The sequence below is a fragment of the Pseudorca crassidens genome, chromosome 1 (assembly GCF_039906515.1).
Source record: "Pseudorca crassidens isolate mPseCra1 chromosome 1, mPseCra1.hap1, whole genome shotgun sequence".
Classification (NCBI taxonomy): Eukaryota; Metazoa; Chordata; class Mammalia; order Artiodactyla; family Delphinidae; genus Pseudorca; species Pseudorca crassidens.
This window is the reverse complement of record NC_090296.1, coordinates 103,130,375-103,145,502: the sequence shown is the minus strand read 5'-3', so window position 1 is coordinate 103,145,502 and position 15,128 is coordinate 103,130,375. Positions and strand designations below refer to the sequence as shown.

The 15,128-nt window shown below is 38.8% G+C and overlaps 1 protein-coding gene across 4 annotated transcripts in view; it reads right to left on the bottom strand.

The window, feature by feature from the left end:
• UNC13C (unc-13 homolog C) overlaps positions 1-15,128 on the bottom strand; it is a 615,854-nt gene that overhangs the window by 378,284 nt on the left and 222,442 nt on the right. For all 4 annotated transcript variants that reach the window (XM_067747577.1, XM_067747567.1, XM_067747553.1 and 1 more), the window contains 2 exons: positions 14,680-14,749; positions 661-880 (listed from right to left, as the gene is read on the bottom strand). In XM_067747577.1, coding sequence (XP_067603678.1) covers positions 661-880; positions 14,680-14,749 — 290 coding nt within the window. The remainder of the gene's footprint in view (positions 1-660; positions 881-14,679; positions 14,750-15,128) is intronic.

Here is a 15,128-nt window from a genome sequence, read left to right as displayed (position 1 = left end):
GATTAATATTCATTGAGCATCTACTATGTGCCAGACTCTTAGCAGCAACTATTTCATTTAATTTTCAAAATAACCCACTGAGGTACATTTTATTATTCCTATTTATTTGGTGGAAGAAAATGAAGCCCTGAAAAGTTAGAAAACCTTGCCCAGGGTCACCTATCTGGTAAGTTAGATTTGTCTTTGACATCAAATGCAAGACCTCCCAATTCTAAGGGCTGCACAGGGACAGCAAAAGAGCACGGCTCTTGCCTGCAGAAGGCAGGTGTCAAGTAGGTTTGGAAAAGAATTCCAGTTGCTGTCATCGCAGGGGTGTGTCTTAACCCCTGTTTGAGGAATGTGACTTTACATGTTCCCACTGACCACGTGGGGCTATTATGAGATAAAAGTGAGAACAAAGATTGGAAGTCGCTGTGAAGTTTTCTACTTGGTCCGAGTGCCACTGAACTCCAGGTAGTTATTCTGAGGAATCTGAAAGTGCCAAGGTCAACAGTGTAGGAAGACACAATCATTTACATGACTTGGCGGGCAGTATGTATATCTTTGTGTGAATGAATAGGCTGGGGGTGAGTAGGATTTGTTGAGAATTAGCAGGAGCTGAAAATGCATAGGGTGAGACCAGCTCTGCACACCTGCCTCTTCACCTAACCGAATACTCACTCTGCAAACAGTCCGCGTTCAGGAGGTCCTGACACTTTTCGTGGCACTTCACTCCGCACTCTGAACACTTCATGCCTTGCCGGGCAATGCCCCACAGGAGCCCTTCACACTCGTAACAGTAGGTAGGTGTCGTAGCCGTCCAGACCTCAAAGTTGTGTGGGGTGGTGGAGGACATGGGGTAGATCAGTGCCTGCAAAGTCTTCTTGAAGACATGTATTTTCTGTGAAGATGAGACAAGTAACCAACACGAGCCACATCAGTGGATCTAGAGAATTTCATCATAAAACCATTTTACAACTTTTTCCTGAAAACGCTATTTTGAGGGGACCCCTTGATTATTGATTTAAGTGAGGGCAGTCATCAAAATAACTCTGCACACTTATTCTTTGCTCAGTGTTCTAGGGTCCAATTCAGTTCTTTGAACATAAAGAACTCCCCAATCTTCATATTGGACTGGGCGCCCTGCTGTGTAAGCTTCTTTCATGGCAGCACAGAGCTCTTGTTGCTTGATAATGACTATGTCCCTCTATCCTGTGAACTCCATGAGGGCAAGGATGATGAGCACACTGCTCACTGCTGGATCAATCCTCAGAGCCTAACCTAGTCTCTGGCTTGAGATAGATGTTCAGGAAACATCAATTCAAAAAAAAAAAAAAAAAGGAATTATATTACTATCCTTGGTCTAAATTGGTTCTTCTGGTTCTTGGTAAAAGTATGCAGTAATGGAAAATATTCTCAATGCTGATTTTAACCCTCTAGAAACACTCCCTCCCCTCTTTTATATTCTACCCAGGCCTCATCTCCCTGATTCTATACCCTCTCTAACACTACACCCCTCCCCAGTCCCAAAGTACACTTCTTCTATAGACCTTTCCACAGAGAACTGCTTTCATCACCTATTCCTTAGGAAGGAGCTCATCAACGAATTGATAAGAAAGCCCTAGTAGTAGATAAAGGTTAAATGTGGCACTCTCCCATGGTGCTTTATATTTTAAAGGGAGATAATATTTAATAGCACATGGAAGCTGTTGGTAGAGTGAGCACTGAACGAGGAGCCAGGAGGCCTGAGTTCACGAGCACAGGCCCCATCATGTGACATATGAAATGGGCTTCAGAAGGCAGGAGCTCTCTTCCCTATTTCTCTAGTGCCTAAACAGTGCCTATCATTGTCCTTGGGCATAGTAAAGTTACAACACATTTTCTGTGTGTGAAATTAATGAATGTCTGTTACTTAAGAGTCTTGTGATCTAGGAAGAGACTTAAACTCTCTAATCCTCACTTTCCTGTACTACCTATCTACCATATTATGTTGAAGATCAAACAGTGAGATGGTAACAAATATAGTCCATAGACTTCAAACACTAAGAAAATACTAAGTATGGGCTTTCCCTGGTGGCGCAGTGGTTGAGAGTCCGCCTGCCGATGCAGGGGACACGGGTTCGTGCACTGGTCCGGGAAGATCCCACATGCCGCAGAGCCGCTGATCCTGCGCGTCCGGAGCCTGTGCTCCACAACGGGAGAGGCCACAACAGTGAGAGGCCCGCGTACCGCAAAAAAAAAAAAAAAAAAAAAAGAAAATACTAAGTACTAGTGTTGATAGTGGAGACTTGTTTGGATGTGTCTGTCCATTTGATTGTCATATCCCACTATGCAGGTGACGTCCTGGTAGAAAGACTAGCACTCTCTGAAGTTACAAATACAAATAACTTCCCACAACTACCTGATGCATAATGAATGGTTATTTACATAAATCCTGTAGGAGTCCAGCTGATAAGCAATGCTAAAAAGGAAGCACTTGTATTTTGCATTAATCATCCTTAAATCTCATTTCAGAATGTCTTCCCACAGTGCTGAAATGGCTAACTTGTCATTATTTTTCAAATCCATAGTACGGCAACAGCATATTTCCCTTTATTAATACATTCCCCTCATTATGTATTTTCCCAGAATATGTTTGTTAATGGTGGAAGGAGGTTCCCTACCAGGCAGTTAAGCATTGCTAAAAAAATTTTCTAGCTTTTGAACAGCAAGATGCAGCCTTGCTACTCCATGAGGGGCTGGTCAAAGCTCTTTATATTTCAAGTGAGTCTACAGAGCAACAGTATGTTCAAACTATGGGAAGTTCTCAAGTAGAAGACCCCTGTGTTAGGGTTTGTATCGACAAAACAAGTGGATCCATCACTTTTTAATAAAGACAGTCTAAGCCAATAAATCTCTTGGCTTCATTCCCTAATGAAGATGCCTTGTCTTGAAAAGAACTGTTAAGAGTTCTTTTAGAATTAGAAGTATGTATTATGCATCTTTGCTTCCCATTTACTGCCTAGCAGAGTGATATTCAATATCATCAAAGTGACTTGAATGATTCTCGGCATAACAGATTTACAATCAGCTCTCCATTGACAGTTTCATGTTCTAGCTGAGCTGAGGGGCTGGAGGACCGTGTAATGTGTATATGTGGTGTGTGTGTGAGTGTAATACAAAATTTTGGGTTGAGCCAAAAAAATAAGAATGGACTTTAGGTATATTTGAGATTGCATAATTTGTTGTCTTAGTAGGGGAAAACAACAATTCTAACTCACTGGAACACTGGGTGGGAAGAGAACAGTCTGCTACTGAACGCAAGTGAGAAATACATATTAATTTTGAAAGCAAAGCTGGGCAAAGGGTTGATTTTGAACATGAATTCATCTGTATAATTTAAATTTGATGATGAACACACTGTAATTCCCTATATCCATTTTCATTTTATTGAATTCAAGTGACATATAGTCAGTGCTCTAAATCCTTAGGCTATAGTAGGAGTAATAAATATAAGGACCACTTGCTAAAAAATTAAATAGGCTGAAGGAGGGCTTCCCTGGTGGTGCAGTGGTTGAGAGTCCGCCTGCCGGTGCAGGGGACACAGGTTCGTGTCCCGGTCCGGGAAGATCCCACATGCCGCGGAGCGGCTGGGCCCATGAGCCATGGCCGCTGAGCCTGCACGTCCGGACCCTGTGCTCCGCAACGGGAGAGGCCACAACAGTGAGAGGCCCACGTACCACAAAACAAAAACAAAAACAAAAACAATAAATAGGCTGAAGGAAAGCAAGTGAAAGACAGCTGAGAAGGTTTCATTGAAATGTTTGGTTTGGTTAAAGAGGGATGGTCCATTTCATGAAAAGAGCAAGTGAAGCTAATTTCAAAAAGAAAAAACATGGAAAATTTACTAGACAGCACATTGAAAATCAATTGAATGGGGCATTAGAATAAACCATAACATGTGAAAGCTGTAGAAGCTGGAGAAAAACACTAGGTAATTCACTACAGGGTACATATCCCCAGTCTCAAAAAAATAATTATGAGTTTTTTCACTCTTGAGTTTTGGGGATATGGGCACATGTTTACCAAAGCTTGAAAAGTACTCTAAAATAAATGGCTAAAGAGAAATCAAGGAAACACTCCCATTTACAATTGCAACAAAAAGAATAAAATACCTAGGAATAAACCTACCTAAGGAGACAAAAGACCTGTATGCAGAAAACTATAAGACACTGATGAAAGAAATTAAAGATGATACAAACAGATGAAGAGATATACCGTGTTCTTGGATTGGAAGAAACAAGATTGTGAAAATGACTACACTACCCAAAGCAATCTACAGAGTCAATGCAATCCTTATCAAACTACCAATGGCATTTTTCACAGAACTAGAACAAAAATTTCACAATTTGTATGGAAACACAAAAGGCCCCAAACAGCCAAAGCAATCTTGACAAAGGAAAATGGAGCTGGAGGAATCAGGCTCCCAGACTTCGGACTATACTACAAAGCTACAGTAATCAAGATAATATGGTACTGGCACAGAAACAGAAATATAGATCAATGCAATAGGATAGAAAGCCCAGAGATAAACCCACACACATTTGGTCACCTTATTTTTGGTAAAGGAGGCAAGAATATACAATGTACAAAAGACAGCCTCTTCAATAAGTGGTGCTGGGAAAACTGGACAGCTGCATGTAAAAGAATGAAATTAGAACACTCCCTAACACCATACACAAAAATCAACTCAAAATGGATTAAAGACCTAAATATAAGGCCAGACACTTTTAAACTCTTAGAGGAAAACAGAGGCAGAATACTCTATGACATAAATCACAGCAAGATCCCTTTTGACCCACCTCTTAGAGTAATGGAAATAAAAACAAAAATAAACAAATGGGACCTAATGAAACTTAAAAGCTTTTCCACAGCAAAGGAAACCATAAACAAGATGAAAAGACAACCCTGAGCATGGAAGAAAATATTTGCAAATGAAGCAACTGAAAAAGGATTAATCTCCAAAATATGCAAGCAGCTCATGCATCTCAATATCAAAAAACAAACAACCCAATCCAAAAATGGGCAGAAGACCTAAACAGACATTTCTCCAAAGAAGATATACAGATTGCCAACAAACACATGAAAGGATGTTCAGCATCAATGATCATTAGAGAAATGCAAATCAAAACCACAATGAGGTATCACCTCACACCTGTCAGAATGGCCATCATCAAAAAATCTACAAACAATAAATACTGGAGAGGCTGTGGAGAAAAGGGAAACTTTTTGCACTGTTGGTGGGAATGTAAATTGATACAGCCACTATGGGGAACAGTATGGAGGTTCCTTAAAGAACTAAAAATAGACCTACCATATGACCCAGCAATCCCAGTATGGGGCATATACCCTGAGAAAACTATAATTCAAAAAGATTCATGTACCACAATGTTCACTGCAGGTTTATTTACATTAGCCAGGACATGGAAGCAACCTAAGTGTCCATCGACAGATGAATGGATAAAGAAGATGTGGCACATATATACAATGGAATATTACTCAGCCATAAAAGAAAACGAAATTGAGTTATTTGTAGTGAGGTGTATGGAACTCGAGTCTGTCATACAGAGTGAAGTAAGTCAGAAAGAGAAAAACAAATACTGTATGCTAATACATATGTATGGAATCTAAAAAAAAAAAATGGTTCTGAAGAACCTAGGAGCAGGACAGGAATAAAGACGCAGATGTAGAGAATGGACTTGAGGACATGGGGAGGGGGAAGGGTAAGCTGGGACGAAGTGAGAGAGTGGAATGGACTTATATATACTACCAAATGTAAAACAGATAGCTAGTGGGAAGCAGCCACATAGCACAGGGAGATCAGCTCCGTGCTTTGTGACCACCTAGAGGGGTGGGATAGGGAGGGTGGGAGGGAGACGCAAGAGGGAGGAGATATGCAGGTATATGTATATGTATAGCTGATTCAGTTTGTTATAAAGCAGAAACTAACACACTATTGTAAAACAATTATACTCCAATAAAGATGTTTAAAAAATAAATAAAATAAAATAAAATAAAATAAATGGCTTATGAAAACATTTCTTATTCCAACAAAGCCTAAGATGGAATGATGGTCACTTTAGAAACTGAGGAACTGAATGGCTAAGGAAAGCATGAAAAATACATCTGATAAGGGACTCATGTCTCAGGGGAATACTGCATACTGGGGGAAAGAGTGTATTTTTAGCAGCAAAGTAAGACCGGATCAAACAAGATTATAAGGACATAGTGTGGAGTTTTTGTGGAATAAGGCAAAAGATAGGATATTGGACACTGAATAAAAACAAAGCAGAAGAAAACAAGGGGAAACAGTCAAATTAGCCATGGGCGATGGGAAATGGAAGCCTGTAACTGACCTTTAAGAGTTGGATTAAAGGGAAGAGAAAATATATATACACACGTACTTTCATACATACACACATGTACTTAGAGTAGGCAGTAAGATAATAGGGTGTAGCTACTAGGATCCGAGCTGATGTGAAAGGATGGGAACTGGTTATGTTATCAAGAGAGGGTCTCTGGCCTAGGTAAACAAGGAACTAGACATATGGAGAAGGTGGTCTGAAGAACAAGCAGAGCTCAATTACTGGAGTTAGGACTGAAGGACAGAATGGATTCAGCAATTTGGGAGACTTCCTGCTAATCTATTTTAAGTGTTTCTAAACTTTTCAAATCTTCTACAACAAACACATATTATTTGCTAAAATGTATGTATGTTCTGATAATAATAAAATGCATGCTCACTGAAAGAGTAATTTATAAACCCAAACAAGCATTAAAATAAAAAATAATTTAATTTTTCAAAGTTAGGTACGGTTTGATGCATGTTCTTCCAGTAATTTTTCTATTTATAGCCACGATATCAAGCTTTTGCAATGAAGTAAAGAACAATAAACATTATTTTTATATTACTAGTGTGATTCCAAAAAGTAAGGCAATTTTTATTGCTTCAACACTGCTTTAATCTGCAGAAATGATTACTCTGCTTTCACTCAGGTAAGACTTAGTAGCCAAGTACAACCTTTGGATTCCAAAGAGGAGGATGCTCATATTTTAGACATAGATTTTGTTAAAAACTCCTGCTCTGAGAAACTGGAATTTAAAGTGAGTTGCCCTAATATATCACTTTTTGAACAATTAGGACAGGGAATGAATTGCCTTTTCTATTGATAACTACATGGGGAAATTAAAATGAGTCCGAGAAATAAAGCAATCAAGCCTCCTTCAGGGAACAATTACCATTGTCTTCGGACCACCAAAATTCCAATCTACAAACTGTTAACACTTATAACAGGAACAAAGCCTGACTGTCTCCATTTGCCACATACCTTTTCTCCTTTTCCCTCTCCTATGTTAACCAGCAACTTAACTAATGAAGTTCTATTTTTCTCTGCATCCTGTGGGCTTCCCTCATAGAACTACATAAACCATCTCTTTCCTATACTTGAAAACAATCACATTTAGATAATTCCAGGAAAAAAGTATGCTTCTTTTTTTCAAGCATATTTCACATAGTTGATGCATGATTTTAGAAATCTACTTACTGTCCTCTAAGTATCATTTTGCTATTTCTGGACAAAAGCATCAGAAAGATTTGCAGAGCAAAGATTAGGTACAATGTGACCTTTGAAATTGGTCATAAGCATGAGGACAGAACAATGGTAGAAAAAGTTCCTGAGTATAAAAACAGACATAATTTCATGACTGATTTACTCATTAGACTAATCATTACATAAGACTGACTGTAGAAGCTAAAATTACTTGGGTAAAATTTTTTGTCACAGAAAGTGCTAACAGAGACTAAAAGTTATGTGCCTATACATGGAAGACTGTAAGTAATTTGTTTTTACTTATATTGTTTTATAACAGGTACTAATTACCAGTGACCTAAGTAACTTATGGACTGAGTCCAAATAAAGAAGGTAGAACAGTGATAAAATAGATGGTTCAATAATTTAAGGAGAGGACAATATAGTATATACAGTCTGAAGTACAATATGGTTCCATGCCAATACATGACATGGAACTTGATCTGATAACAAATTAGGGTAAATTTGTCATGTACTATAGAAGTATCACTTTTTCTCCAGTTCAAACTTTCAATGAAAATATATATATATATACAAATAAAGAAGGTGGTATGAGATGAGTAACTTATTAAATATAAGCGGCCAAAATAATTTGAATTTCTCCACTGGGAGAAACTTTAGGCATTTTAATCTGGAAAGTCTAATTCTTACCAGTCGGGGCAGAGACTGAGTTCTTATAAATCTTCTGACAGAGGCCATGAAAGAACAGGAAGAAGGGTTAGGATATTATAAAAGGAAGAGAGGGAAAGGGGTGACCCTCCCTCTTAAAGGGAACCCATTCTATTGTTCTCTTGTAAAACCAAGAAAGTCAATCGTGTAGCTATGTAAAGCTGTGTAGTGAAAGTAGACAATCATAAAAATAATAACTAATATTTATGCATCCAAAATGGCTGAAGTGCTGTCTATCTGTTATCTCATTTGATGCCCCTCCAAATCCTCTAGAAATATTAGTATATTCATTTTGTTTATTGGAAAACTGATCTGGAAACCTGGCAAATGAAGTTGATATAGCCCACTAGGTAAGTGTTGGGAAAAAAACATTTTACTTTGTAGAAGGGCTGCAAAGAAAGATTCCCCAGGCACCTAAATACATAAATAAATAAATGGGACTTAATGACAGATTTAAAAAAGCAGATTCTGTGGAAACCTAAGAAGTATGTTTGGGATCCAGTTAAACTCCATGGGCTTGGATCTTTGGGTTTTCAGACCATTTTCAGATAGGACATTTAGACTTGACTTCTACCTAATGTGGGCATTGAGGGTAGTAATCAGAGACTAAGCATTTTCAGATCTTTATATATTTTTTCAGGACAGAATTACTGATCAACTTTAAAATTTGAAAAGTATTTTAATTAAACATTTAAAAATAAGAGAACTGGGCTTCCCTGGTGGCGCAGTGGTTGAGAGTCCGCCTGCCGGTGCAGGGGACACAGGTTCGTGCCCCGGTCTGGGAAGATCCCACAGGCCGCGGAGCGGCTGGGCCCGTGAGCCATGGCCGCTGAGCCTGCGCATCCGGAGCCTGTGCTCCGCAACGGGAGAGGCCACAACAGGGAGAGGCCCGCATACCACAAAAAAATAAAAAAATAAGAGAACTAAGCTCAAATTTATTATAATAAATGTAAACTGAATCCAACCATAAAAAGACAAATTCTGAGATTGAATTTTAAAACTAAGCTATCTGTTTTTATGAGATATGCATAAAACACATTAAGATTTAAAGAAAGGGCCAGAAAAGGTTCTATCAAGGAAGATATTAACCTAATTACTTCAGTGAGCTGTATTAATATCACATAGAATATGTTTAAGGAAAAAACATGTAAGAAATTAACAGGATTGCTACCAAAAGTTGAAAGAAACAATTTATCAGGGATATAGAAGTCCCAAAATTTATGTACTGAACAGAAAAAGCTCATATGGGATATCTACAGTGCTGATCATGTACTAAGCCACAAAGCAATTTTCAATTAAATACTAAAGACTGAAAATACAGTCCACGTCCTCTGAACACGATACAGTAACAAAAATAAAGCCCTTATGTTTGGAAGATTAATGAATACACTTTCTAAATAACTGATGAGTCAAAATATTAATCACTGGACAATTTATGAAATAATTCTATCTCAACAACAATAAAAGCACTATATATCAAAACTTGTATGATGCAGCTAAAGTGTGCTGAGAGGAAAATGAATAGTTTAAAATGCATTTGATAGAAAAGACAAAAAGAAAATTAGGTTATACAAGTGTGGTAAAAATATAAACAGAAGCAACAAAATGATAGACACGAAATCTTTGAAGTTTAGAAGGAGGAAGAAAATGAAGAAGGAATACACAAGGGATGGAAATATTCTCTTTTTAAAGCTGAATGATGGATATAAGGTGTTTGTACTGTTATTTACTCCCTTCATTTATGTTGTAGATATTATTTTGTGTGTATGCACTAGTTAATAGCAACAATAAAAATTAACAAACTACATATTCAACTTAGTAAGTTAGAAAAATAGCTTCAGGGAAAATATAAAAAGTAGAAGATGAGTAAGAGCAGAAATAAATGAAATATGAAACAAAGAAACAAAATATGGAGTCAACAAAACAAATGCCAGAGAATCTCTTGCAGTACTGACTCTATAAAAGAGAGGAAAAAAATACAAATAAATAATAAGATGAAAACAGCACAAGCTTTTATAAATGATACAATTATATGAACAATTTGACGGTATTAAGTTTGCAAATTTAGAAAAAACGATAACTTTCTGGAAAAAATATAAATGATTAAAATTGACTCAAGAACAAATGTTTAAATAACATGGATAGAATTGTTATACTACATAAATTGATTTAGTAGTCATAAAACCACCCTAAAAAATCAAAAACAAAAAAATGTGCAAGACGGTTTTAAAGGCAAGTTTTGTCAGTCTTTCAAGGTTAGCAACACTTACTTTATGCATATCACCCTAGAGAAGTGGAAAAGGAAAGCTTCCCTACTTATTTTATAAAATTCGTTTATTCTTGATGCCACAATTGTTCAAAGACATGGTAAACCATAGGCCATTTTACTAATGAATACAGGTGCAAAAATCTTACATAATTAGCAAACATATGAGAAAACTGATGTCAAGAAAATTTCAGTAACTTGCGTAAGTTCCCTCAGCTAGTAAATGGTGGACTTGGACCAACATGCTTCTCAAGCCAAGGACCATGATTTCCTTCTCTTGAAGAAGGAAAGAAGCAGCCCCAATAGCAATACTACTTGTAAACAAGAGATAACCTGTATATTTGGTGTCATTGCTGATGACTCCCCTGTCAGTACTCCCTGCAATCTGCCCCTCAGTTGCAAAGGTGACAGGGAGGCACTGGGCTTAGCAGGTACTCTGGATACTTCATCCTAAGACCCTGTTCCACTGCCCTGCCACTGCTGTGCCTGGCAAGACATTTCTTTAATTCTCCCTCATTGTGAGATAAGTATTATTACATTACTTTAACGATGAGATAAACAAGTCTCAGGGAGACAAAGCATATTGATAAGAAATGAGTTCTCAAAGGCAGTAGGAGGTGGAGCTGAGATTCAAATTCAGGCCACATCACTTCAATACTTGTTCACGTGGTATGAAAGGATTCCTGTTCCTGAGCGGGAGTCCGGAATCCCTGGGTGAACTGAGCCTGCAACTTCCAGATTGAACCCCAGGCCCCAGACAGGTGTTCTGACCTGCTTCCTCCTTCCATGTTTCTTTCTAGGTCATGCTAGGAATAGGACCCAGCTCTGATATCCTGTTTATCCCCACACCTAGTTCTTGCCAGTCCCTTTTCTTTGGCCTGAATCCTGTTATTGGAAGAAGGACCTCTATCCTCCTAGACAAATCAACCCTTTATGAGAACTGACACTCCCTATAAGCCTGGCCTTAGGCCAGCCTCCTAAACATGGACACCAACCCAGACAGAACAGTGTTCTAGAATCTCTTTTAGCCTTGGTGATTTGGATTCCTCACTCTACCTGAGTTTCTCATAACCATCATCTAAGCCTGTCTTAGTCTAAATACCCCTGACTACTAAAAGCTTCCATTATGAACTATAGCAACAGTGGGTACAGAACATAGTATCTCAGCTCCTCTCTCACTATAAGCATCATGACAGCAGGGATTTTTAAATGAGTTGTTCTCTGCCTTATTTCCAAAATCTGAAACACTGCCTGAAACACAGAAGACAGTCAATTAATATTTGTGGAAATAGTGAATGGATTTACTGTGACTGTGCTACTCTTGGCTCTAAACCTAGGAAACTACCCCTGAGAAAGCAAGCACAAAGCTGAGCAGTGCAGTGCCTGGCGGATTATTGTTGTGGTATATGGATACTAGACTGTTATCCTGTCTGGTGTTATCAAACCAGATGGGAATATTTCAAAGCTGTAGTACTTAAGGGCTGATTAGACGGAGATTCCCAATCAGTCCCAGTAGCTCCTTGTGGTGACTAGGAATTGGTGATGGACGGGGCGCCTGGCAATACTTTGCTCACTGCCAACAGTGTGTCAGTGGAGGTGGTGCTGGCTGACCCACTGTCATCTTGCATCAGACTTTATAGCCCTTTCCTTCCTTGGAAGAGATGACTGAGCGTTTTACCGCACATCTCTTTAATTCAAATAGAAGGGCTACCATTTTCCACATGGCCAAGCCTTTTTCCTTCATGTAAAGGCAAATATTTCATGCTTCACATTGAGGGTGCCTGGGACTCACGAACTGGGAAGTGGAAAGTATTTGCTCCAGCATTTATGTTAGTTGCCCATGTAATGACTTAATGTGACAGCTTGTCAAGAGTGGCATTTAATATGCCTGTTGTACAGAAGTCATATTTCATTTGCTTTTTGAGACATGAGCCCCAGGAATACGGGCTCTATGAGTTTTAGAGGGAGCTGATGATGGACTCTGTTCATCCACTCAACACCCACACAGAAATATCTTCTACATAGGTCTTCTGAAACTAAAGAAGCAAAATGATATGTTTAAGTAAAGGAACAATAGATCAATAGCTAATTTAACTATGAAGTGAGGGTGTGGTCTCTGTCAGAGCCTCAGAAAATGTAGTAGCATTCCTCTCATTTCTGTCGCTTTCCTCTTCACTTTTCATAGGAATGAGTATTTGTGCGTTAAACCAAATAGCAAATTTTAAAATATAAGAAAGGAACAGTCTAGGAGTCTATCAATAAAAACCTTCCATCTTGATTATTTCCTCAAAAGCAAAAGACTGGATACTTTGAGATTCAGCAAGCAATATGAAGCTTTCTCATATACCAGAGAATGTTTACTTTCTCTCGTAACCAAACTATAGTGAAAATATTACATGGCATCATAAACCCAGTAGATAAGAAGAAGCCCCTGGGAAAGCAGCCATATTTTAAAAATCCTACGGCACAATAAAAAATGTTCTGAACTTGCTGTAGCACCCAGATATCCAAAGGGACATGTACTATTGCTGATGTAGTACTTAAGGGCTGACTGGGTTGGGGAGGGCAGCTTGCTGATAGACACCTAGGAAAGGTTGGCTTTGGGTGGAAAATGACAATGACAGGAAGAAGAGAATGAAAAATATAAATAATGGTGTTTAAATGGCAAGTGTATAGAAATTTAAAACAAGTAATAATAGTGGCCACATTTTTATTCTCTAAGAATGACAAAGTCTCTAAAATTGGGGGAGGTAGAGTACCTAGTTGCAATAAAGGAGGGCACAGATAAATTGTATTGGATAAAAGCCCCAGCAGAGGGACTTTCCTGGTGGTCCAGTGATAAAGAATCTGCCTTGCAATGAAGGGGACATGGGTTCGATTCCTGCTCAGGGAACTAAGACCCCACATGCTGCAGGGCAACTAAGCCCGTATACCACAACTAGAGAAGAGAAAATCCGAACACCACAACTAGAGAGAAGCCCATGCACCACAACGAAAGATCCTGCGTGCCTCAACGAAGATCCCAAGTGTCGCAACTAAGACCCGACGCAGCCATAAAAATTAATTAATTATTTTTTTTTAAAACAGCCCCAGCAGAGTGGCTGTGCAGGATGCAGTTACCATGGCACAACACCCACTGCTCATTGGAATCACCTGGAAGTTTAAACAAACCAAAACAAAACAAAAAAACCTCTTCTATCCAGACTATATGTGAAGCCAATTAAATCAGAATCATGGGAGTGAGACTCAGACATAAGTATGTTTTAAAGCTCCCCCAGGTGATTCTAATGAACAAAATTCAAGAATCCCTGACCCTACTTGTACCTTTTAATCATGCTGGTTCTTTCATTCAACAAGAATTGACAAAGCTTCTATCTTACGTCAGACAGTGTACTAAGCAATAGGGATGAAAATGTTTAACAAGAACAACTAACAGGATATAGTGCTACCTTCATGGAGTCTAAAAGGAAAGCCTTATGCAAGATAATCAAACTGTAGTAACAAAAATAATAAGAATACCAGCTTGTATTTATTGTTTACTGTACCCTAGGCCGTGTAAGCGTGTTAAATATTCATCCACTCCCTTAATCTTCTGTATTATTATCACCTCACTATACACATGAAAGAACTCAGGCTCAGAGAAGTTACATAACTTATCAGACATAACAATGCTAATTTAGTGGCACAGATGGGACTCACCCCAAGCAGCCTTCACTCTTAACCATGCTACACCATACTATACTATGGAGGTCATGATTAAATGCTAGAAAAGCCCAGTGGAAGAAACTAATAATTGAGCCAGAAGGGGAGGAGGGTGTTTGGGAAAGCCTCCAAAAGGAAGCAAAACGTGAACTATGTAAAAACTTAGCAGGATTTTTTAGGTGGACAGTGACAAACTGTGTTAGGATGAAATGGCATTTGTAAAGATGGGAAGGTGCATGCGTATTTGAGCAGCACAGGATAATTTGTACGATCATGCAGCTGAGGACCTGAGAAACTTCGTTTAGGGTCAGACTTTCCCCACGTTCCCAATGATTCCTAGAACTCTGGAATGAACACAACAAACAAGCAGCCCAGGCAGAATGCTTTTCCCCAGACCACGATCAATGCATAGTTAGTAACTGACTCTGCACCTACCAATTCCTCATTATTTAGAGATGTCCTAATCACCATAGCCAGGGAGAGTCCAGATTTCCGGGCAGCCAGGGTCTTAAAATAGAACCAAAAAAACACAGAATTATGAGGTGACTGCTATGTACCTATTACTCAGCAGAAGGTGAAAGTGTAAAAGTACAGACTATCGCTATTGACACTTTAGTCAATAGGGACCTACCATTTTCAGTAGTCAGCCAGTTCATCCAGAATGTGGAATCATAGGACATTAGAGCTGAAAAAGTCCCTTTAGATCATCAAACCTAGGCTCTACATTTTACAGATGATAAAACTGAGGCCCAGCAAGGCAGGCCTGAAGCCCAAGTTTTCTAGGCTAGCAAGAGGCTTCTAAGACATTGTTTTTCCCCAAGACAATCATAATCACATTCCTTCATAAAACATAACCATTGATACAGAGCCAGCTGATCTGTCTG